General features: G+C 35.9%; 1 protein-coding gene across 1 annotated transcript; it reads left to right on the top strand.

The window, feature by feature from the left end:
* Window positions 1-11,318: 11,318 nt before the first annotated feature.
* Window positions 11,319-23,990, top strand: LOC120089935 (Pentatricopeptide repeat (PPR) superfamily protein). The gene is made up of 3 exons (XM_039047382.2): window positions 11,319-12,013; window positions 21,742-23,613; window positions 23,780-23,990. Exons 1-2 carry the CDS (start codon window positions 11,542-11,544, stop codon window positions 23,184-23,186), a joined length of 1,917 nt encoding a protein of 638 aa, XP_038903310.1. The 5' UTR covers window positions 11,319-11,541; the 3' UTR covers window positions 23,187-23,613; window positions 23,780-23,990.
* Window positions 23,991-24,555: the final 565 nt, after the last annotated feature.

Genomic DNA, 24,555 nt, shown 5'->3' with positions numbered 1-24,555 from the left:
TGCTAACCAGTCCATACCTAGTATTATGTCAAAATTACTTATGTCTAGGATGATAAAGGTCATCCCTAGTTTATGTCCTGATACTAAAAACTTACAGTTTTCCCATCAGAACTTTATATCGTCTTTTAACATGAAGGTGGCACAATTTACTTTCTGTTCTTCTGGGATGTTCATGTGGTGGAAAATAGTTTTATTTCTATCCAATTCAATGTTATAGTTGGATGCACGGATGATTCGTCAAATATTGAAGGATTGAACATCCTGTATTCTCAAATCATTTTTTTAACTCATACCTATGTTTACTAAATTATTTACTAAATTACTTATTCAAAAATTTCACTTACCAGCGTATTTGGCATAACTATAGGCATCACTTAACAGGCCAAACCATCAAACACCACGACTCTTCTAATGCAATAGAGCCTATTTGGCCCAAACGCTCTGATACCAACCTGTAACAACCGGATCCTTACATATTATGGCCCGACCGCTACGACATGCATGCTTAGAATTTTCTATTATGAAATGAGTTTTGGTAAAAATCTCAAAAGAACATATCTAAGATTTTATAAATTAGGTAGAAAACTATATAAAAAGTTTATTTTACAAAACACCAGGATCCATAAAATACTAGTGTAGTGATACAAAAATGCATATGCCTATAATAGTGAGTTTGATGTTTGGTCATTTGAGCGACGTCCAATTCTGTCATCTACGCTGTGTCCTTACCTACAAAGTCTGTAAAAATATAAGATGAGTATATAATATACCCTGTAAGTAGTTCTCACGTAGGGTAGTGACCAAATGCACAATCACAAGCAACATGTCATGAAAACATATGGTTGGAACCGAAAACGTATAATAACATATGGTGGTTGGTTATGCTTCCAACATAAATCTCTCCGCCCTAATAAGAAGATGAGGACCTAAGCAAAAACTAACCCACCTGATGATTAGCGGGTCATGCAGTCAGTAGGGCCAGAGTCGCATCCAGTATCAACCATTAGCATAAACGTAAGATTGGACTAGAGGGGTGCAACCATACATACCCTGCTAGTCCCTAGCACAAACATAACGTAAGATTGGGCCTGGAAGGGTGCAACCATACATGCACTGCCAGTCCTGGAAGCATAAATTTCTCTGCCCTGATAGGAAGATGAGGACTTAAGCGAAAACTAACCCATCTGATGATTAGCGGGTCATGCAGTCAGTAGGGCCAGAGTCGCATCCAACATCAACCATTAGCATAAACGTAAGATTGGACTAGAGGGGTGCAACCATACATACCCTACCAGCCCTGGAAGTATAACCTACACCTAATTAAAACTTGATTTTAACATGATCGTAAACAAACATAATGCATGGGGTCCCTTGCAGAGAAACATGTTCTAAACATGTAATGCAACATAACAATAACATAATCATGCAACATAATAAAGGTACACTACCATAGAACACTTAAAGAGAGGGTGAGATAAATTACTTACCTTGACTGTGATCTAGTTATTCCTTATTATTCTTTGTGATTTGATCAGTAGAGCTTTCTTTTTAAACTAGAAGGAAGGAAATTTGGGCAGCACCTTATTTCTCTTTTAACCTCACAGAACTTCCTCACTCACACTTATTCTTTCACACTTTGTTACTGAGTTTTTGTTTAAGAATGGGTTCAATCTTCAGGCAAAGAGTCCTATTTATAGTGGTTTTCAGCTCTTCTCGGTGTGACAGCTCATCCTACAGGTGGTTTCTTTAAAATTACTTAGGGTTTAAGGATTTCTCTTAATAAGATACCTAATCTTGACTAACATTTGCCCTTACGTCATCATTCTTTGTTTGTATTCAATTTTAGGGTTTTTTCATGTATAATCTATAAGATCGTGGCCAAATTCAACGCATAATTCGTGCTTCTGTCCAAATCTCGCTCACTCTGCTCTCAGAATCTCTCTCTCTCCAGCTTTCTCGCTAGGAATCTCGCTCTCCAATTCTCTTCAATCTCGCTCTCTCTATTTTCAGAATCTTGCTCTCTTCAGCTTTCTCGCTGGGAATCCTGCTTTCTCCACTCTCGCTCTCAAATTTTCTCTTCAGTCTTGCTCTCTCTAGGAATCTCGCTCTCTCTACTCTCGCCAACCTCAATCTCGCTAGCATCGCTCGCTGGGGTTTCTCGCTCTCCAATTCTCTCTTCGATCTCGCAGCTCTCTTCTCAGAATCTCACTCTCTCCAGTTTTCTCCCTGGTGTGGCTCTCGCTCTCTCCCACTTTCTTGCTGCAAATCTTGCTTTCTCCAATTTTCTCTTCAAGAGCTCTCTCCAGCTTTCTCGCTAGGTGGCTCTCGCTTTCTCCAATTTTCTCTTTAAGAGCTCTCTCCAGCTTTCTCACTGGGTGGCTCTCGCTCTCTCCCATTTTCTCGCTGCAAATCTCGCTTTCTCCAATTTTCTCTTCAATCTCGCTCTCTCCAGGAATCTCGCTCTCTCTACTCTCGCTTTCTCCAATTTTCTCTTTAATCTCGCTCTCTCCAGCTTCGTTCTTTCCAATTTTCTTTTATTTTTTATTTTTATTTATTTATTTATTAATTAATAATAATATTATTTTTTAATTGTTTATCTGCTTCCTAAATTAAGGTTAGAGTATTTATATTTATCATCCAATAAATTTCAATATTTAATTTCCTGTAGTGTATGCATACAAATCTGGGTTGTTACAAGTTCGCTTCCGCTGGACTGAGTTTGAGTGAAGATTGTCTTCAACTGGTACGTTTACTCAGTCTTTTGTATTTTAATTGTTAAAGCATGTCTATAATTAGTGCTACAATGCATATCTGTTCGTTAAAATAAATGTGTGGTAATTCTGTCACAATGAAATCGGAAAGATCCGCATCCGCTCATGGATACTCTTGTTTAAGAGTTCCTTCAAAATAAGCTTATCTTCCCTTTGCCAAAAACAACCTTAAATCAAGACCTACAATAATTAAGCCAAGAATTAAATTAAACCTTTGGAGTCTAATTCGAATTAACCAAATTTATCTAAATGTCTCCAATTTAACTTACCGAAATTGTTGCTCGGTCCAAAATTAGTTCCAAAACTCAATTCAGTTGGCCAACCTAAACATAAAAAAAATCCAAATTTTATTAACTTAGGCCCCATTTAGTAATAATTTGATTTTTTGCTTTTGTTTTTTAAAAGTTAAGTATATTTCATCCACATTTCTTTTTATAATTTGCATCCTTATTAAGTACGATGGTTGAATTCTTAGTCAAATTTAAAAAACAAAAATAAGTTTTTGAAAGCTATTTTTTTAGTTCTCAACATTTGGCTTGATTATTTAAACTATTGGTGTAAAATAGATAACAAAGAAAGAAATTTGGATGTGGAAATAGTATTCATAACCTTAATTTAAAAGAAAAAAACAAAAAAACAAAATGGTTACCAAACAGGAACTTAATTTTCAACCATTTTCATTAATCCAAAAAGGACCAAAGTGCTAAAACTCACCAAAACTTACCAAAATCCTAAAAAAAATCAATCCTTGTTATGTTGGATAGTACGTTCCCAACTTTAAACTTAATTCCAATCTTCAAAACATAATGGCATCAAAGTTTCGAAAACAACATTCAATGGGTAATGGAACAATTCGAGTATCCCACCAAAAACTTATCGAAAGCATTCTGAACGACTAGACAGTAGCCTAAAACCTCCCAGAAACTCCAATATAACCTTTCAATGTCAAAAGGAAAATGAAATTAAGTTTAATTCGTAGTAGGTGTTCAAGATTTAAGCCAAAACCCTTCAAAGAGAATGTCTAAAACCAACAAGAATTCACCAAAAACACCCTTGAATGTGCTGGACAGTGTGACTTGGATCTGGCGTGGCCGATGGTGGCGAAGCACGGAGATATGATAGGGAAAGATGGCGGTGGTTGGACAAAAAACAGACAGCGGTGTTGAGCTGAGCGGAACAGACCGCAAGAGGGAGAGCGAGCGACACAACTAACTATTGGGTTTTATATCCTAAAACTCATGGTTTGTAAATAGTAAAACATATTCTGAAAATTCAATAAGTTGTTTTTGAATATATGTATTGCTTATTTCGTTTTAAAAATAAATCCAATAAACTAAAAGATCTATGACTATTAGATGAGTACTTGAACTTTATGTGGAGACATAAAAGTAAATTAGGTTCGAGTAAATAGTCAAAATGATAAACTAAAAGATCTATGACTATTAGATGAGTACTTGAACTTTATGTGGAGATATAAAAGTAGATTAGGTTCGAGTAAATAGTCAAAATGATCTATAGTATATGAATGAGGTTGGATGCCTTATTCTGGTAATTCTATTGGATGTGGCCCAATAGTTGTTACAAGGAGTTGTAAAATGCTAATGATGTGATCCTAATTCGTATATGTTATGACATGAGGAGTGACATGAGGAGTGGGGGCATCTTGTGCAATGAGTTTGTACAAGATCGAACCACGAAATTAGTCACTCTTACTTTATAACATTGTTTACTGTTTAAGACTGACTATTTCAAAACGATGACCTAGGTAACTTGACCTTAATTCTGAACTAACTATGAATCCCTATTTATTCGGGATTATCCTTAGATTTGCATAGGTGAGGGTTGGCTAACAGCGCCGGCTCAATAAACCTCCATTTCAGAGGTAAGACCGGGTAGGTAGCTGGGGTGCAAGATGAAATTCACTCCTACCCACTTTTAGGGATAGTAAAGAGGTTGTTCCCTTAAGTGCTGACTTTGGATCTTGAACAAGGAGCCTCACCCTCTCATTGGCCCGAGAGGGACTCAATTTGTTGATTGGATCACAAATCAATTGTTCATTAGAGAATTAGTGAGACTTGAGGAACAAAAGGTAATCTGGGGGGAAAACAGACATTTGACCAGTCATTATTACGAACAACATGTGAAGGGTTAACTTACTAATCATAGTTATATCAAGTAGACATAATATATCTACAGTGAGAGAGGTGCAACTATGAGTTTTAGTGGAGTAACCCATTAGTTAACCAATGGGGGTTAATTCGGTGTAAAAAATTTAGCCAATTAATCTCGGATCGTTGGAGCCCATGATTTGTAGGTCCACGAGGTCCCCTTACTAGCTCCTAAATGGATTAGCTTTAAGTAGCATGATAAACTAATTTGAAAAGTTCAAATTAGAATTAAGAGAATCAGTAACTATACGAGATATAATTATGAGTTTAATTTTGGAATTAAACGAAAATTGGAGAATTAATTAATATTTAAATATGATTTAAATATTAAATTCATGAAAGTGGAATGTGTGTAAAATTAATTTAATATTTGATATTAAATTAATTAGAATTAATTAAATTATTTAATTAATTATTTATTATTAATTTTATTAGAAAATTAATTTGTGAAAGTAATTTTATAAAATTAATAATGTTTCCAATTTTGAAATCAAATTAATTTTTGAAATCATTTTGTAAAATTGGAAAAGTTTGAAAAAACACGAAATGAAAATATGGATTTTTCCATTAACACCTTCAACTAGCTCACACTAAACCCACTTAAATTTTGCTTCAATTCTCCAAGCATGGGTTGTATCTCATACAACCTTCTCTGTTGCATGATAATCCTGCAATAAATAAAGAAAATTGAAGTGGAAATGAGGCATACATCATTTGAGTTTTTTTCTAAAAAATTCTAGTTGAAGAAAGATGTTCTTCGAATGGGTGTAGCAGTGAGTTCTTCTCCAAATTCCCTTCATTCAAGCTTATTGAGTCCCACAACTCAATCTAAAACTCCAAGAAAATAATAGGGAAGATCTTGAGGTGGTTCACAACAACGAGATTTGGAGAAGATCTAAAACTCCAAGAGAATAATAGGGAAGATCTTGAGGTCACAACGAGATTTGGAGAAGATTTGCAGCTGATTCAAAAGGTTCTACAAAGGTATTACTTGAAACCCTTTTATTTTTGTATGAGCATGCTTCATTTATAACCAAAATTGATGAATTAGAATGTTTATTGATTTGTGTTGCTTCCACTGCATGCTGAAATACTCCTACACTAATAACGACTCACGAACATAATGACACGGACATGACCAATGGCAAGAACGATCGACGGACAACAGAGCTTGAGCGGTAGCCAGAAGAACCTGAAATGGTGATTAAGGTTGAAGTGCGGCATGCTTGAAGAAGAAAACGAGAGGGGGGGAACGAGTCTGATGCATGAGTGAAGAGGAGAGAGCGAGAGGAGTTCTTTATTTTTCTTTTTTTTTTCCCTTTAAACTCTTATACTTTTAATCCTAAACCAATGGGTATATATAATAGTTCAAAACCCCTTTCCTTTTCCTTCTCCAATTCTACATTTCAATTTTTTTTTTAATAAAAATAAACTCTCAAATCCTTTTGGAAAAATAAATTTAAATCAATTATCCTATAAAAATTGATTTAAATTAATTATTTTCTCCAAATTATCAACAATTTCTAAATCTTCCAATTTTAATTCAATTTTCCAAATTGAATTAAATATTGAGTGAAATCCAAACTCTCATTAAATTAAATTTAAGTATAAATTCTCAAATCCTCCATCGAAGCAAAATTTAAAATTAAATGATTCTTGCACAATAATTCAACTTAACCTCAACAATTCAAAATAACCCTCACTTATTTCAAAATAATTTAAATTACCTAAAAATTTGTGATGTCACATTGTTGATCATAATATTTGTGATGTAAAAGCATAGAAGTGTTATTGTGAGTATAGCTCAATAGTTATTGATATGTCTTTCTTGAGGTCGATGAGGTTAAAAATTTTATTCCTCATCATTTGTTGTACTAAAAAAAGAAATAGAATCACAAATATGTGTATGCAACCATTCGTAAAATATAAGAGAATAACCTCATAATAAATTTTAATCAACTTTTCCATATCGAAATTTAATAACCAATTATAAAAGTCAAGGTTTAAAATGTCGATGTTGACAGAAATATCGAGATCTTAATTTTACGAAAATTTCTATGGAAATATCAATAAAATATTGATTTCAATGGATATTTCTGAAAAGATTATAAAAACAAAAATTCAAAAAAAAAATCTTAAATTAGTAAATAAACTGTTTATGATTTCAAAACAAGTTATTATGCCTATTATTTATATTATATTTATATTAGTGGTGTTTTGATGATTATTTTTTATGTTTCATGAGTTTTTCTACGATATAATGAAAATATTGATTTATCCTTAATGTCAATGTCAAACCCACAGAAATGTGAAAATATCGAAAGAAATATGACATTTTAATAGAAATTTAATACTATATGTAGAACATATATTTTCACATTTTATAAGTTAATAACTAATTAATCCAACATGATTCTCAACTTTTTACTACCAAAATTTAATAACTATATATGTCTTTTTATTTAGAAAGATTTGGGAATATGTGTAGAGTTCATCAAATAATGATTTTGTAAAATTTATCGACTCAAATGAGATGTAAATTTGCTTTACAATCCGGTTGATTCACATAATTATTTTAGCCCAGAGTTAAATTTTTATTTTTATCAGAAATTTATTTATTAAAAAAATTAATATTAAACCTAACATTATTTATAGCATTTCCAAGCAGTAAAAAATTCTAACATGTATAGCTCAACAAATATACTTGACTGTTTTACTAAAAGAAACCCTTCATAAAATCATCTATAAAAATAGTAAAAAAGTAAAAAAGTAAAAAATTAAAAAAAAAAAGGGAAAAAAAAAAAAGAATCCTGGCCTGATTTGCTAGATGTAGTTGGGAATATAATAACTTGAACACCATCAAATATGGTAATTGTTTTTGCTACTTTGTTACGATCTTGTAAGAAGAATAATGTTATATTTTAGATCCTATTTTGAGTTGATTTTATTAGATAAAATAAAGTGAAAATAGATATGAATTACTAATCAAGGTGGTCTAAATTGATTCACTGTAAAATTAAAAAATTTAAGACTTTAAGTTGATTTTTTCCAAATATATAATAAAGGATTAAAATTTGATATGTTGTCTACATTAACTTTGGGTGTTGTTATTATCATTATATTTTAGGAGATTTTCAAAACAGAAAAATAAGTAAATTATTTACACAAAATAGTAAAATTTGATTTTCTTTGATATAGGTTGACAAAGACTGATAGAAGTCTATTAATGTCTATTAGTGATAAAAACTGATAAAAGTCTATCATTAATATTATATGATAGACGCTGATAGTGTCTAACAGTATTATTTTTGTTATTTCTGTAAATAGGTTGACATTTTTTCTATCTGTGAAAATTTATCATAGAATTTTGATAAGTAAGTGATGATTTAATTTTTCACAATATTTTCAAAATCATTTAAAATGCAAATTAGTGTCTTCCACTATGTATTAGATTGTGTGTTTTTTTTTAATAAATTGTTTATTAGGTTAAGAATATTTTAATTTTATTTATCAGTATAATAAGTAGAGAAACATAGAGATTTAAACCTTCGATCTAAAACCGATAGTAAATGTCAATTGTTACAAAATTATATTCATGTGGCACAAACATTAGTTACTCTTAAAGATGTGTGAATAGAAAATAATTGTAGAAATAAAAGTGGAAATGAAGACATATTTGGTCTTTTTGTGTTACTTTGTGCAAACTTTAGATGGTGGGAGCAAGGTGCACTATTTTCAAATGATCTCCTTCTTTATATTTTTGACCATCATATTTCTTCTTACTTTGAAACCACTCTCTCTTTTCCATTCATTACTTCTTCCTTTTTCATAATGTTATTTTTTTTTTATTTGAATTTAGTTTTCTTGTGCATAAACTAAAGTAAAAAGATTCTATATCGATGAATATATATATATATATATGAGCGTTTAATAGAGATGTGAACATATATAATTTCCTTTTAAAGTTGCGAGTTCTCTTTTTCTTTAATTGTCTTAGGTTGTTTCTTACTTCTTTTTATATGGGTTATTTTTCATGGTTTCTCTAACCATATTCTAATTTTATTGTTGTCGGATCTGTTTTCTTAGCAATACTTTCTTTTCTACAAAGAAGAAAAAAATAATGATGAACTCTATTTAAACGAGACATTTTGGATAGAATTCAAAAATAAAATTAGGTAGGTTTTGGTTTTATGTGGACGATAGACCTTTTATGTTTGGATAGTATAACATCATATCATTACATAAAGAGCAATGATTAGGTGCAATTAACTTAATCTCATGCTCCCAAATAAATTGATGCATGACAATTTTTTATTAGACAGTTGTTTGAACTGTATAAAAATAAGTATAGCCAGACAACACTTAAAATGAGAGCTATATTTTAGATTTTTGGTTATATTCTTTCTCTTGTTTTAATTAATGGAGGCTTTATTTTTTATCTTCCTCGCACATTTCTTGTCTGAAATTTACTTTGGGAAGTCCAATGGAAAACAATTTCTTGGAAAGATGAGGTAGCTTAGAGTTGTTTTTAGCTCATATATGGATCTTTCTTTTTGACGTATGGTATTTGGCCTCAAAATAATTTACAAGACAGAGAAAATATAGTCATGAAAAAAATTGTTTGTTAGGATTGCGTTTAGCTAGTTAAGTTTAATCTTAAAGTTTTGGTCTCAATAAATTGAATATTTATGATAAGTAAGGGGATAACTTTATATCTTTAGTTAGCTGTGTTTTTGTTTCTTTGATAATTTATCTATAGATGTGACATTGTCATTAGGATAGACTATGCATTTTGAGTAGGGTTTGAGTACTTTCTAAATAAACTTTTATTGTTTTTTAATCACTATTTAAGTGCATGGTATATATAGATAAATGTAGAATTTGTTTAATACTTATAAGTTCAAATGTCTAAAATAAATTGGTTGTCAAGTGGATATTGTTTTTAAATTAACTCATCCTAATGCAAGTATACAAAGGTAAGTAAAGACATTTTTTTTCTTTCTTTTTTTTTGACATAAATGTAAGAACATAGCTAAAGATGCATAATTTGAAAACTTTGATTTAAAAGGCAACATTGTGGTTCATAAATGCAAAGTAGTTGGGGTTATAGAGGGAAAACGGTACAATAGTTTGTGTAAATTAAAGGTGAGTATGAATGAGGCAATGAAGCATGTGTTACAAGAAAGCCCTTTCAAGTGGTGTTTCATCATTTTATGCTACATTGATTTCACCCTCACATGCTTTGTTTCCCCAAATTTACCCTTTCCTTTGACCTATATCTAGTAACCCAATTATTCTCTTAAAATTAGGAAATATTGTTAGAGACTGATTAATTTGTTGGGTTGAATTGCAACAACTTCATAATTTCGAGGATATTAATGATAACAATATATTATAGACTATGATTTCTTCAAGGCTTATTGACTATGTGAAATCATCATTAAACCCAAAAGTTTAAGCTGATAGGCTTAAACAATATTTTATAGGTTTGAAAAGGTAGAACTTTTTGCTTTTATACTATGTGTTAAATCACCACTAATTTAAAAGATTCAAGTTGATATAATTCAACAGACTAAATTATAATAAAATTCTTAAGGTTTTTGAAGATAATTTAACACTTTTTTTAAACAGCCCATACATTTATTGAACACTTTTTTTTCAACTTGATTATAATGTTATGTAACAATATTACAATCTTTTCAGTTGCACCAAACTCGCCTTGAGCACATATTAGCATTATTCTTTTGGATTAGTTGATTAGATTTTAATTGAAGATTATACTAGGTTTGATATTAACAACACTCCCCTATGTTTTGAGAGTTAAATTTGCAACCATTTTCATAGTTCCTTGCCATAGAAGAATAATTATAACTATGTGACATAAGAAGATTTTCAATAGGATAAATATATGATATTGTGAGTTCTCTTGAATGTTTGGACCAACCTAAGCATAACTTAATTAATTAGTTAATAAGTCATGAATCATCGCTCCACAAACTACTTTAGTCCTTTAATCCGTAAAATCAAAGATATTGAAACCTTTTTAATGTATTTCTTAAAATTTATAGACTAAAAGTATTTTAAAATTTTGATGACAACTCAATATCAAAAGGTTGTTTATTATTATTAAGAAAAATATTGACTAAACCTTTAAACTGATATCAATTTAAATCATAAACTTTGTAAATGTACCAATTTACCCTCTCTTTTAGATTTCATTAAAAAAAATATCATATGAAATAACTGTTTTCATTAAACTATTAAATTTTTACAAGAAGATCAATTTAAACCTTTTATGATAAGAATATTTTCGAAATTATCAATGCATCAATTCTTATAAGTACTATGTAGACTACTTCAAATGTCATATTAATAAAATGGACCACTATTTTAATTGATACAACTCATAAAAGGATATTTGTCATTTGCCCTCTTCTTTTAGTTTAAGCAACTTGAACTAGAAGATTCAAACTCTTGAAAAATGTTTTGTTTTTGAGTTTACTTATTTAACAGTCACAAATTGGGGACCATAAGACCACCATGGATGAATAAACTCGAATGCTTAAATTTGAAGGAGAAATAAAGTTTAAAACACCTGAAAAATGCCATGGAAGAGCTTCTGTTTGTACTCTCAGGTCAAACATCTACTTCTCTCTCCCGTTTCTCACTACACATTCTCCCGCCAAATATCAATTTCCCCATTACCCAACTTGAAAACTCTGTGTTCCAATGGCCAACTGAAGGAAGCATTGCTGCAAATGGCCATTTTAGGCCCTGAAATGAAGTTCGAAGGTTACGATACAATCTTGAACGAATGCGTTAGTCAAAGGGCTATTAGAGAAGGCCAAAGAGTTCATACCCACATGATTAAAACTTGTTATTTGCCACCCGTGTACCTCAGAACGAGGTTGATTGTGTTGTACAATAAGTGTGACTGTTTAGGTGATGCACGGGAAGTGTTTGATGAAATGCCCCAGAGGAATGTGGTTTCTTGGACGGCGATGATTTCGGCTTATTCACAGAGAGGTTTTGCGTTTGAAGCCTTGAATTTGTTTGTGGAAATGTTAAGATCAGGTACTTCTTTTTGTTCATTCTATTTGTGTAAGTGGGTTTGTGAGATGGACATCTGAGAGGTTTAATTTGGTTTTCTTTCCTTAGAACTGACATTTTGTACTTGTTTTATGGATTAAAAGAGTATTCACAGTTAAAATATGTTATTCTAGGGCCCCCAAAAGGATGGACCTCCCTCTTCTTGCAATTTAATGACAAAGAAGACGTTGCTGAAAAATAATGTGTTAGGAATATTGTTTGGAAGAATATTAGAAATATTATTAAGATGCTAGGGACATATTAGTATTTGTATTAGACAGATAGCTGGAGTTCCAATTGTTCCATAAGATTAGTCAAGATCCATGTGAGCTTGCATGGATACTCATGGATGTAAAAAATAAATAGAGTGAGTTATGGGAGCTGGTTGACAGTATTTTTAACTGCTTGTGGGAGATTCGAGGACTGCGGTTCTTGAATTGCTTGGGGTACTGTAATTGACTTCCTCATATCAATATTTTTTTGCATAAATTTCCATTTCATGTTTTGGTTCCTACCATAACAATGAATTTCCCTGTTCACATAGATTGGTTCATAGATATTACTCCCTCATCAGGAAGGAAAATGAAATCATTAAACCACCAGGAGTTAGCTTATTGGCCAATAATGGTCAATGTAAATAAAAATGACTTAGATGGAATGACATCTAGTGACCATCTATAGAGGATTTAATATCCTATCTTACGAGTTTCCTGAGTAATCAAATGTAGTAGGCTAGATGATTGTCCCTTAGGAATATTCGAGGTGCACGCAAATTGGTCTAGAGATGATAGTTTGATTAACTACGTATACTAAATCCTTGCCAAAGTTCTTGTAGATAGATTACAGAAAGTCCTCTCAAGGATGATCTTTGAGTTTCAAGGTGCATTTATTGTTAGCAGACAGATCCTAGATCAATCTCTTATGGCCAATGAGGCGATTGAGAACTACAAAAATCGTAAACAAGAGGGGATTATTTATAAGATTAGTTTTAAAAAAGCCTATGATCATGTGGACTGAGTTTTTTAGACAAAGCTCTACATAAGAAAGGTTTTGGATATGAGTGGATACCGTGGATTTGGAGTTGCAACAGGATTATGAGATACTTAATCCTTGTTGATGGCAAACCTAGCGGTAATTTTTACCCCTCTACAGGCCTGACATAAGGAGATCCTATTTATCCTTTCTTGGTTTTGCTTGTGGTGGATATTCTGAGCAGAATCATTAATCATGGGGTTGAGGAAAATGCTCTTAAAGGCTTCCAAATGGTAAAGATAAGTTGGCTTTGTCTCACTTAACATTTAACCGATGATACCATTGTCCCTCTCATCTTAATCATTTATCATCTTTTCTGGGACTACATTGGGTTTAAAGAATGGGGAAAATGTTTACTGTTGGGGATTTGTTGTGATCCTTTTAAACTCAGTAGAGGTATTTCTTGGGTGGGTTGTGGGATTGGGAGTTTCCTTCTTATCATCTAGGTCTTCCTCTTGACCACAATCCTAGGAGTCAGGCGTTATGAGATTTTGTTCTGGAGAAAGTTTAAAAGCAAAATTCTTATTAGAAGAATAGTTACTTTTCGAAAGGAGGAAGACTTACCTTGACTCGGTTAGTTTGAATCCCAACATATTCCCTATCCTTATTTCAGATTCTAGTGTTGGTCTGTAAATCTCTAGAGAAAAGCATGAGGGTTGGTAAAGGTAAAGGTTCTCATCTCTTGAATTGGAGTGTAGCGACAAAGCCAAAGGAACTCTAAAGGCCAAGCATCAGTAATCTTAGGAAGCACGATGAAGTCATTTTGGCTTAGTGGTTGTGGCATTTCTCCTATGAGTCTAATTCCCTTTGGCATAAGGTTATTGCAAGCAGATACAGTACTCACCCGTTTTAATGGATCTTGAGTGGGTTTTCAAAAGGCACTTCTCGACACTTATAGAAAGATATCTCTGAAAGGGGTTCCTTTTGTTTCATCTATGTTTAAAATGTGGTGGGAGGGGTGAACACTTATTTTAGGAGGACATTTGGTTGGGTGACAGATCCTTTCACTCTCTATTCTCTCATTTATATATGTTGAAATATGGTGCTTTAGCCCTAAGGGCATTTTTGTCTTTTTACTTTATGCCTACTAAATTAGGGCTTCCCCTCATTCTATTTATATATGAGGTTGGGGTCTCTTGTATGTATGACATTAAAATAATAAAAACTTCTCTATCGTGTTTTTTTCTCCCTGTGTTAGGGTTTTCCACGTAAGCCTTGTCTTGTCTCTTCTCTTTTCTCCTTATTTTTCAATATGGTATCAGAGCAAGGTGATGAAACCCTAGTCTCGATAGAAGAAATTCAGTTATCAAACATGGTAGGTGATGGAACAATGGCAAACGCGACTAATATGGTCATGATCCAGGCAGCCGTGTATCAGTATCTCCGGACAATCTTGAACCCGGCGCAATAACAATCGATTGGAGAGCAGTCGCCGATCGTCTTCAACCCAATAGCTGCGCCATCCGCAATCCTTAGAGCCGCACCATCAAGCAGCCACAACCCAGCTAGATCACGGATCGCCCAGACGGCTGGCGATCCTGCTCCAGAAGACGCGCCAGTTTTCGTGCAAATCTCCCAGTCGCAGAAGCCGTGGGGCGAATTTGTTCCAGCAACCGGGTCGAGTTAGTTGATCGGAGCTTCTCTTGCCTCCAGTAGCTAGTCGATCGCTCCCGAGCCGTTCCCGCACTACCTGATCGCGCCTCCGTTCGGGAGCAGTGCCGAGCTTGGTGGGCAGTACTCGATTGGAGCTCCTCCAGCAGCACCTGTCCAATAGCAACAGTACCTCCCAAACGTGTATTTGGTTCAACCTCGGTATCGAATACGTGACTCCATGGGAGAGAATTCCATTCCCGTCTCCTATGGGCAGAAAGATCCAAGATCAGAGTTCCATGGGGAACTCCAACAGCAATTGGCAAATCTCCAACAACAGTGGCAGCTCTCGGGGCAAAAATGAATGGCCATGAATCTTCGAGTCTTCCAATCTATTCAGAAAATTCAGTAACAATGTTTCCTACTCTCCCTATTGTTAATTTTTGTCTGAGACTATAGGAAACTCTGCAGGGATGATCACAAGAGAGAAACTGGATGGCCAGAATTATTTTTCTTGGTCCCAAACAGTTAAAATGGTCCTTGAAGGGCACCATAAATTCGGGTACTTGACCGGAGAAATACCGCGACCAAACCTTGGGGATCCCTAAGAGCGTGTCTAGAAGGGAGAGGATTCGTTACTTCGCTCGATGTTGATCAGCAGCATGGAGCCTCAGATTGGAAAACCCTTGCTCTATTCAGCCATGCACGGGATATTTGGGATGCAGTCCGAAGGTTATATTCTAGAAGGCAGAATGCGTCTCGCCTGTATACTCTACGTAAACAGGTCCATGAGTGTAAAAAAGGGAGGATGTAACGTCATACTTCAACAAGATGTCCTTATTATGGCAAGAGATGGATTTGTATAGGGAGATCGTCTAGAATTGCTCACATGATGGAATTTAGTGTTCGAAGATAGAAGAGATTGATCTTTGTATGACTTTCTTGCGGGATTGCACCCAAAATTTGATACGGTTCGGAGTCGAATTCTAGGGCAAAAGCCGATATCGTCTCTCATGGAGGTTTGCTCAGAGGTCCGGTTGGAAGAAGATAGATCGAGTGCGATGAGTGGCTCTGCTGTTACCACTATGGAGTCCGTTGCCTTTGGGGTGAAATCCTCTGGATCGGACAGTGACAAGCAAAATGGCAAAACACCTCCAGTATGTGAACATTGCACGAAGTCGTGGCACACGAAGGACTAATGTTGGAAACTACATGGTCGGCCTCCTAACGGCAAACATCGCCCTCCAAATGACAAATCAAAGTCTGGCCGAGCTCTTGTGAGTGAATCTGTTGAGGAGGCCGCACAACCTCAGGTGACCAACCCGGGTGACTCAGGTAATGTAGGGATCGCAACAGTTGTTTAGTCAGGTACTCCTCAGTCCTTTAGTTTCTTTGTTGAAGAGAATGAATTATGGATTCTAGATTCAGGAGCGACCGATCACTTGACTGGCTCATCTGATTGATTCCTCTCTTATTGTCCGAGTGCTGGAAATGAGAGGATTTGAATTGCAGATGAGTCATTCGCTCTTGTTGTTGGAAAAGGTCATTTGTCCCCGTTTCAAGGATTAGTTTTACAAAATGTACTACATGTGTCGAAGATTTCTTACAACTTGTTGTCAATAAGTAAAATAACAAAAGATTTGAACTATAGAGACGTCTTCTCACCAGATGCTGCTTTGTTTCAGGACTTGAACTCAGAGACGACGATTGGCACTGCCCAATATGATAGAGGCCTCTATTTCCTTTTTGAAGATGCTTCCTCTAGGAATTTGTTAAGGACTAGTCTATTATCGTTATTTACTATGTTTGAAAAGGATTATTTATTGTGGCATTTTCGTCTTGGACATCTAAGTTTTCTATATATGAAATATTTGTTTCCCTATTTATTCCATAATGTGAATATTTCTTCTCTATCTTGTGATGTTTGTATACGTGCTAAACAGCCTCATGTTTCCTTTGTGTCTCAGCCTTATCCTACCCAGCCTTTCCACCTAATCCACAGTGATGTCTGGGGCTACTCAAACATCTCTACCTTGTCCGATAAACGGTGGTTTGTCACGTTTATCGATGATCATATCTGGCTTACATGGGTGTATCTCCTTACTGATAAGTCCGAGGTTGTATCTATCTTCCAACAATTTTACACCACAGTCTTAACTCAGTTTAATACGAAAATTGCCATTCTTCAGAGTGACAATGAACGTGAGTTCGTCAATCACACCCTCCGGAAATTCCTAACTTCGAAAGGAATTGTCCATCAAAATTATTGTGCTTACACTCCGCAATAAAATGGGGTGGCTGAATGGAAAAATCGCCATCTCTTTGAAGTTGCTCAATCCTTGATGATTTCGGCGTCTCTTCCATCGTATTTATGGGGAGATGCTGTTCTCACTACCGCCCATCTCATTAATAGGATGCCCTCACGCGTTCCTAAGTTTCAAATACCCCTTGAGTGTTTTAAAGAATACTGTCCGTCCACGCGTCTTATTCTTGAGGTTCCTCTTCGTGTGTTTAGGTATATAGCTTTCGTGCATACTCACGATCCTCACCAGACTAAGTTTGTCCCACGAGCTCAAAAGTGTGTGTTTGTCGGGCATCCCCTTCATCAGCGGGATTATAAATGTTTCCACCCATCTTCAAGGAAGTACTTCGTCACTATGGATGTTACGTTCCTTGAAGATGAAACCTTTTTTCCCATTAGTCATATTCAGGGGGAGACCATTAATGAAGAAACTAACAGTTCCACATACTCCGTACCTATTGATTTCAACCTTGAACCTAGTCCAAATACAAATACAAATGTTCCTGTTCTACCTAGTCCCGAATCTGGTCCAAATATTCCGGTGTCTGTTCTCCCTACTAGACAGGTGCCTTGGATAATATACTATAGGAAGAAAGGAAACCTAGGAAACCCCTGTTGTCTCATTGGAAGCTGTCCAAGAATTGGAACCAGCACCAGCTCAAGTTCAAGATCTTGTTGTTTCAGAGAATGTCCTCGAAGGAAAGTCTGGATGTGTAGAAGATGGTGAGACAAGCTCAGAGAAGGGTGAAACTAAAGATGGTAATGAGGTGCTGGAAGGTCCTCGGGAGAATGAGGACTTGCCACAGGAGTCCGAGCAGAGTCAGTACCCTGATACTGGAAAGAGGTTGGAGAAAATTGGCGATTATGATACCACTTTTGATATGCCAATTGCTCTACGGAAAGGAACCAGGTCATGCACCAAGTACCCTATGCAGAGCTTTCTGACCTATAGGAATTTGTCTCCTAGTTTTAAAGCCTTTACTACCCAACTGGATGCTCTAGCAATTCCTACCAGTGTGCACACAGCCATGGAAGTTCCTGAGTGGAAAGTGGTAGTATTGGAAGAAATGAGAGCCCTCGAAGAGAATAAAACTTGGGATCTGGTGGCCCTCCCTAAAGGTCACAAAACTATTGGATGCAAATGGGTGTTCACAATGAAGCATAAATCTGACGGAACGCTCAAAAGATACAAGGCTAGATTAGTAGCTAAAGGGTTCACTCAGACGTATAGGATTGACTATTCAGAAACTTTTTCCCTAGTGGCTAAGCTCAACACGATCCGAGTTCTTTTGTCCGTTATCGTGAATAAGGACTGGCCTCTACATCAACTGGATGTAAAAAATGCCTTCCTGAATGGTGAGTTAGAAGAAGAGATTTACATGAGTCCTCCTCCGGGTTTCGAAGCTAAATTTGGGAACCATGTTTGCAAACTCAGAAAGTCCTTATATGGGTTAAAACAATCACCGAGAGCGTGGTTCGATAGATTCACGATGTTTGTTAAATCCCAAGGGTTTGTTTAAGGGCATTCTGATCATACCTTGTTCACCAAAAGATCATTATGCGGGAAGATTGCTGTTTTGGTTGTTTATGTCGACAATATCATTTTATCAGGGGATGATACGACAGAGATTGTTAAGCTGAAACAGAGTATGGTATGCGAATTTAAGATCAACGTCTTGGCAATTTGAGATATTTTCTTGGGATGGAAGTGGCGAGATCACAAGCAAGAATATTCGTGTCTCAACAGAAATATACACTGGACTTGTTAAAGGAAACGGGAATGACCGGATGTAAACTTGTTGACACTCCTATTGAAGTCAATGGCAAACTGAAAAATATTACGAATGGAGTTCCTGTAAATAAAGAGAGGTATCAACACCTTATGGGAAAATTGATTTACCTATCTCATATCCGACCTGATATATCATATGTTGTGACTGTGGTAAGTCAGTTCATGCAGAGTCCGTATGAGGAACACATGGAAGTCGTTACTCGAATTCTGAGATATTTGAAATCTACCCTAGAAAAGGGCTTAGTTTTCAGAAAATATGACAAATGGAGCATCGATGCATATACTGACTTAGATTGGACAGGATCAGTAATCGATAGAAAGTCAACCTCGGGATATTGTACCTTTGTATGGGGAAATTTGGTTACCTGGTGGAGTAAGAAACAGGGTGTGGTTGTCAGGAGTAGTGCTGAGGCAAAGTATAAAGCTATGAGCCTGGGAGTGTGTGAAGAAATATGGTTACAGAAAGTTTTTTCTGATCTGCACCAGGACAATCCTGGTCCCATGAAATTGTATTGTGATAATTAAGTATAAAGCTATGAGCCTGGGAGTGTGTGAAGAAATATGGTTACAGAAAGTTTTGTCTGATCTGCACCAGGACAATCCTGGTCCCATGAAATTGTATTGTGATAATAAGGCTGCCATCAGTATTGCCAACAATCTAGTGCAACATGATAGAACCAAGCATGTTGAGATTGACAAACACTTTATTAAAGAGAAATTAGACCACAGTATGATTTGTATTCCCTACGTTCCTTCAAGCCAACAGGTCGCAGATGTTCTTACCAAAGGGTTGAAGCTTGTGTTAGCAGGTTGGGTCTCGTTGATATCTACGCCCCAACTTGAGGGGGAGTGTTGAAATATGGTATTTTAGCCCTAAGGGCATTTTTTTCTTTTTACTTTATGCCTACTAAATTAGGGCTTCCCCTCATTCTATTTATATCTGAGGTTGGGGTCTCTTGTATATATGACATTAAAATAATAAAAACTTCTCTATCGTTGTTTTTTCTCCCTGTATTAGGGTTTTCCACGTAAGCCTTGTCTTGTCTCTTCTTTTTTCTCCTTATTTTTCAATAATATCATTTGTCTTTCATGATGCTTCATTCGGTGGCTTCCTTCTTTCCCCCTTTGATGGCTCTTCCTCCCTCTTTAACCTTGGGTTTTAGTGGCCATTATTCAGTAAGGAAATGTCGATATTTAACTTTTTATCTTCATTGGGGGGTTTTACGTTTGTCCAGGGATCTTCATTCTTGGATTCCTAGTTCTTCTCAAGGGTTCATGTGCAAATTCACAAGGATGACTAATGTGGTACTTAAGTGGCTTGGCTCTCCCACCCCAATAGCTAGCTTTTGGGGTGTGGTTCTCCAAGGTGCTTAAATACCTAACAATGGTATCAGAGCCAGTTGTCGACATTCCAAAGTGGAACCGATGGGGGATTCTGACTAGGTGTGGTCGAGTGAAGTATCGCCGAAGTAGCCGCCGGGACGTCGGCTTTCTAGAGATGAGATATTGTTAGGAACCAAGGTAGTATGGGATGTCTTTATTCCACATTAGTTAGAATGGGATGTCTAATGTGGTACTTAAGTCGCTTGGCTCTCCCACCCCAATAGCTAGCTTTTGGGGGTGTGGTTCTCCAAGGTGCTTAAATACCTAACAATAAGACCTCCAATAATGAAGGTTTGCGAAAGGAAGAAAGGGAAGGGCAAGATGGGAAGAAGGGAAGTTGGAGGAGAAGAGGGGACCAGCCACGGAAAGGAAGAAGGGACCAGCAATACCATTGGAGGCGCATAGGGTGGCATGGTACGGGAAGACAGGGGTGGGGACCAATGAAGGATCTATTTGAAGGAATGACCAAGGAAGGGAAGGGAATGTTTTTTTTTTTAAGGTTTTGGTGGGAGAGTCGTCTTCTCGAAAAGCCGAGTGAAGCTTTGTTTCCTTTCTTATTTTTTCTGAGATTGTTGTCTTTCATATTTCTATCTTAAGACTCTGTCGCTGTTATCTTTTATCATATCATATCAAGGTGAGTTAATACCTTGTTTTCTAGCATTGGGTGTCCATTGGGTGTATTTGTGTTCGTGTTCCTTGTGCAGGTGAATCGGATACCTAACAGAAATGTTGATATTTAACCTTTTATCTTCATTGGGTTTACTGTTTGTCCAGGGAGGAGGGATCTTCATTCTTGGATTCCCAGTTCTTCTCAAGGGTTCATGTGCAAATCTTTTTTTTTTTTTTCAATTGTTTGGTTAATCCCTCCTCATCCAACATTTTTTTTCCTTTGCTTTGGAAGGTTTCAAGAACGTAAATTTTTTTGTTTGGCAGGTTCATAGTAGAGTGATCGTGGATCAGATTATTTGAAGGGTGTCCTTGTTGATTGGTCCATAGTGTTGTATCCTTTATAAAGGAGCAGCAGAGGACCTTGATAGTCTTTTGTGGTCTTGGTGATTATGTTTCGGCTGTCTGGATCCATTTATTTCAAACCTTCACATTAGCATGACTTGGCCTAGATTTTTAGTTCTATCTTCAAAGAATCAATGTAGCATTCCCCTTTTAGTAAAAGGGTTGTTTTTGTTGGTTGTTGACATCTGTGCTTTGCTTTGGAGTCTTTTGGGAAAGAGGAACAATAGAGTGTTTATAGGTATGGAATGGTTAAGAAGGAAGTTTAGTTCCTTGTTAGATTCCGAACCCCCCATATGGGCTTCAAATTGTAAGGACTTATGTAATGATCTGTTAGGTCTCATCTTGCTTGATGAGAAGAGCCATTTTCTTTAGTCGGGCTTCTTTTAGGTTTTTTCCATTCATTTCTTTCTTTTTGTATACTCCTTGTATTCTTTCTTCTTTTTTTGTTTTTTTGTTTTGTTTTTTGTCAATAAAATCTCGTTTTTAATAATAAATCATTAAATTTCATTCTTGGGTGAAATGATAATTGAAAACACATTGATTAGATGATCCCAGTTTTCTTGATTCACTTTTAATATGTCGATAAAATGGTCTTTTTCGCAGATACAGAACCAAATGAGTTCACTTTTGCTACCATACTCACTTCTTGCGTAGGTAGTTTGGGATTTGAAACTGGTAGACAAATTCATTCCATTGCCATCAAAAGAAATTATGAATCCCACATGTTTGTTGGCAGTTCACTTCTTGACATGTATGCAAAATCGGGTAGAATTCATGATGCTCATGGAGTTTTCCATTGCTTGCCAGAAAGAGATGTTGTTGCATGTACTGCTATCATCTCTGGCTATGCTCAAATGGGTCTTGACGAAGAAGCATTGAAGCTATTCCGTCAATTGCAAACTGAAGGAATGAATTCAAATTATGTAACTTATGCTAGTGTTTTAACTGCTCTATCCGGACTTGCTGCACTAAATCACGGCAAGCAAGTTCACAACCATGTTCTTCGGTCTGGACAGTCTTCTTATGTGGTTCTTCTGAATTCTCTCATCGATATGTACTCAAAATGTGGGAATGTCTGCTATGCCAGGAGAATTTTTGATAGCATGCCTGAGAGAACTTGTATATCATGGAATGCGATGCTCATCGGGTATAGTAAACATGGAATGGGGAGAGAGGTGCTTGAACTTTTTAAATTGATGAGAGAAGAAAATAAAGTTAAACCTGACAGCATTACATATTTGGCTGTTTTATCTGGTTGCAGTCATGGACAGTTGGAAGATAGGGGGCTTGAAATATTTTATAACATGGCAAATGGAAAGGATGGAATTGAACCAGATATTGAGCATTATGGTTGTGTTGTTGATTTACTTGGGCGTGTTGGCCGCATAGAAGAGGCTTTTGATTTTATAAAAAAGATACCTTTTGTGCCAACTGCTGCTATTTGGGGAACACTATTGGGTTCATGTCGGGTTCACTCAAATGTCGAAATTGGCATAATTGTGGGTCAGAAGCTTCTAGAGATAGAACCTGAAAATGCAGGGAACTATGTTATTCTCTCACATTTATATGCTTCTGCAGGAAAATGGGAAGATGTGAGAAATATTAGGGACCTGATGCAAGAGAAAACTGTGATAAAGGAGCCAGGCCGCAGTTGGGTAGAGCTTGATCAAGTTGTTCATACTTTCCATGCAAGTGATCACACTCATCCAAGAAGGGAAGAGGTGGCAAAGAAGGTAAAGGAATTATCCATTAAATTCAAGGAAGATGGTTATGTTCCCGACTTGAGTTGTGTTTTATATGATGTGGACGAGGAACAGAAAGAGAAGGTGCTTCTTGGCCATAGTGAAAAGTTAGCTTTGGCATTTGGGTTGATTGCTACTCCTGAAGGAGCAACAATCCGTATCATAAAAAACCTCCGAATTTGCGTCGATTGTCATAGTTTTGCCAAATTTGTATCGAAGCTTTATGCAAGAACAGTAATCCTAAGGGACAAAAACCGGTTTCATAATATAGTTGGGGGAGTATGCTCTTGTGGAGATTACTGGTAAGCTTTGAAGTTATAAATGGTAAAGAGTTCTCGCATGCTGCTATACTGCAGTCTAAAAGTTTTTTATACATGAACTGAAGTAGCATATGATTCAACGAACGTGAAGAACAGTTAAAGATCAGCCTTAATTCACAGTCTGGAATATTGTGGTGTTGTGGGAAGATATGAAATCTGAAAATCTTTTGACACAGAGTTCCGACTTCCAGATTTTTCTGAACCTATTGAGTTTAGCATCAGAGAAACTGCTGCAATATTAAGAACATTAGCATTTCTCATCGGCTTGGAGGTTGAAACAAGTCGGGTATCTGCTGGTGGTGGTGAAATCATCCTCCAATAGCTTGAGAATCAAGGCTTTTACCTTGAGGAAATGAACACTAGAAGATGGACAGGACGTGGATGTCTGCTGATGGGAACTGGAAACCTTGTAGGTATGTTACAAAAACAGCTCATAGATGTTAGATATAAAGGGTAATCAAATTAGTTCCTATAATTTTAAATTTCAATTTGGTCCTATAGTTTAGTTAAATCTCTCTAAACGTTTTTATTATTTTGCCATGAGATTGTTGATTTATCCATTGTTGTTCTTCATTTCAGAATAACCAAGAATGTCGGGATTCCACCCCGTTTCGACCAGCTTCGAGAGAACAAAATTTTTATGGCGGAGTCTGCTGTATATTTCTTAATGTTCCTGCTCATTAGGAACTTCGACGTTTTGTTATTAGATAATTTTATGTTTCCGTCTTGGACCTCAAACATTTGAAACATGATTTATGAATTATAATAAAGTACTAAGGTTACTTTGCAACACTATAGTGTGTTTAAGGGTTATAAAGTTTGGTGATGCAACTATCTACAATAACCCTTAAGGGCATGTTTGGGCCTAAGATTAGAGTGAGGTGGAGTGGGTTACCTTGTTTGGGGCTCCAACATTTTTTAGTTGGAGCTACAATTATACTTCACACTCTAATCCTAGGGGAACTGTTCCCAACCCTTATGATACATTGTTTCCATCTCCTCTGTTCTCCATCACATTTCTGTCTGATCGTTCTCCCTTGATTTTTCTCCTTTCTTATCCGATCGAACACTATGCTCAGGTTTCGTTCTTCCTTCTCTTTACTTCTCCAGCTTCAGATCTAGTTTCGTTTTTCCTTCTTTTTACTTCTCCGGCTTCAGATCTGGTTTTGGCGCCGTCTTCAGATCTGGTTTCACATTTCTTGCATGTTTTTCTTCAGATCTAGTTTTGCATTTCACAGATCTATAGATCATGTCTCTTCCCCTTGTCGCTCCAAACAATCTCTCTCTCGCCACTCCAAAACTTTGATTCCCTTTTCTGCTTTATTCAATCTTCTCACTCTGTCGAAATAGACCTT

This window comes from Benincasa hispida, chromosome 11 (assembly GCF_027475165.1).
Source record: "Benincasa hispida cultivar pf3 chromosome 11, pf3_genome.v1.1, whole genome shotgun sequence".
Classification (NCBI taxonomy): Eukaryota; Viridiplantae; Streptophyta; class Magnoliopsida; order Cucurbitales; family Cucurbitaceae; genus Benincasa; species Benincasa hispida.
Note: the sequence above shows the minus strand (reverse complement) of the source record. Positions and strands in the feature narration are given on the sequence as shown.

What these genes read in the sequence shown, in the direction of transcription:
- LOC120089935 (XM_039047382.2), top strand. Translation starts at nt 11,542, where the DNA reads ATGCCATGGAAGAGCTTCTGTTTGTACTCTCAGGTCAAACATCTACTT. An exon ending in TGTGGAAATGTTAAGATCAG is followed by an intron (nt 12,014 to 21,741) that starts GTACTTCTTTTT and finishes TCTTTTTCGCAG; the next exon opens with ATACAGAACCAAATGAGTTC.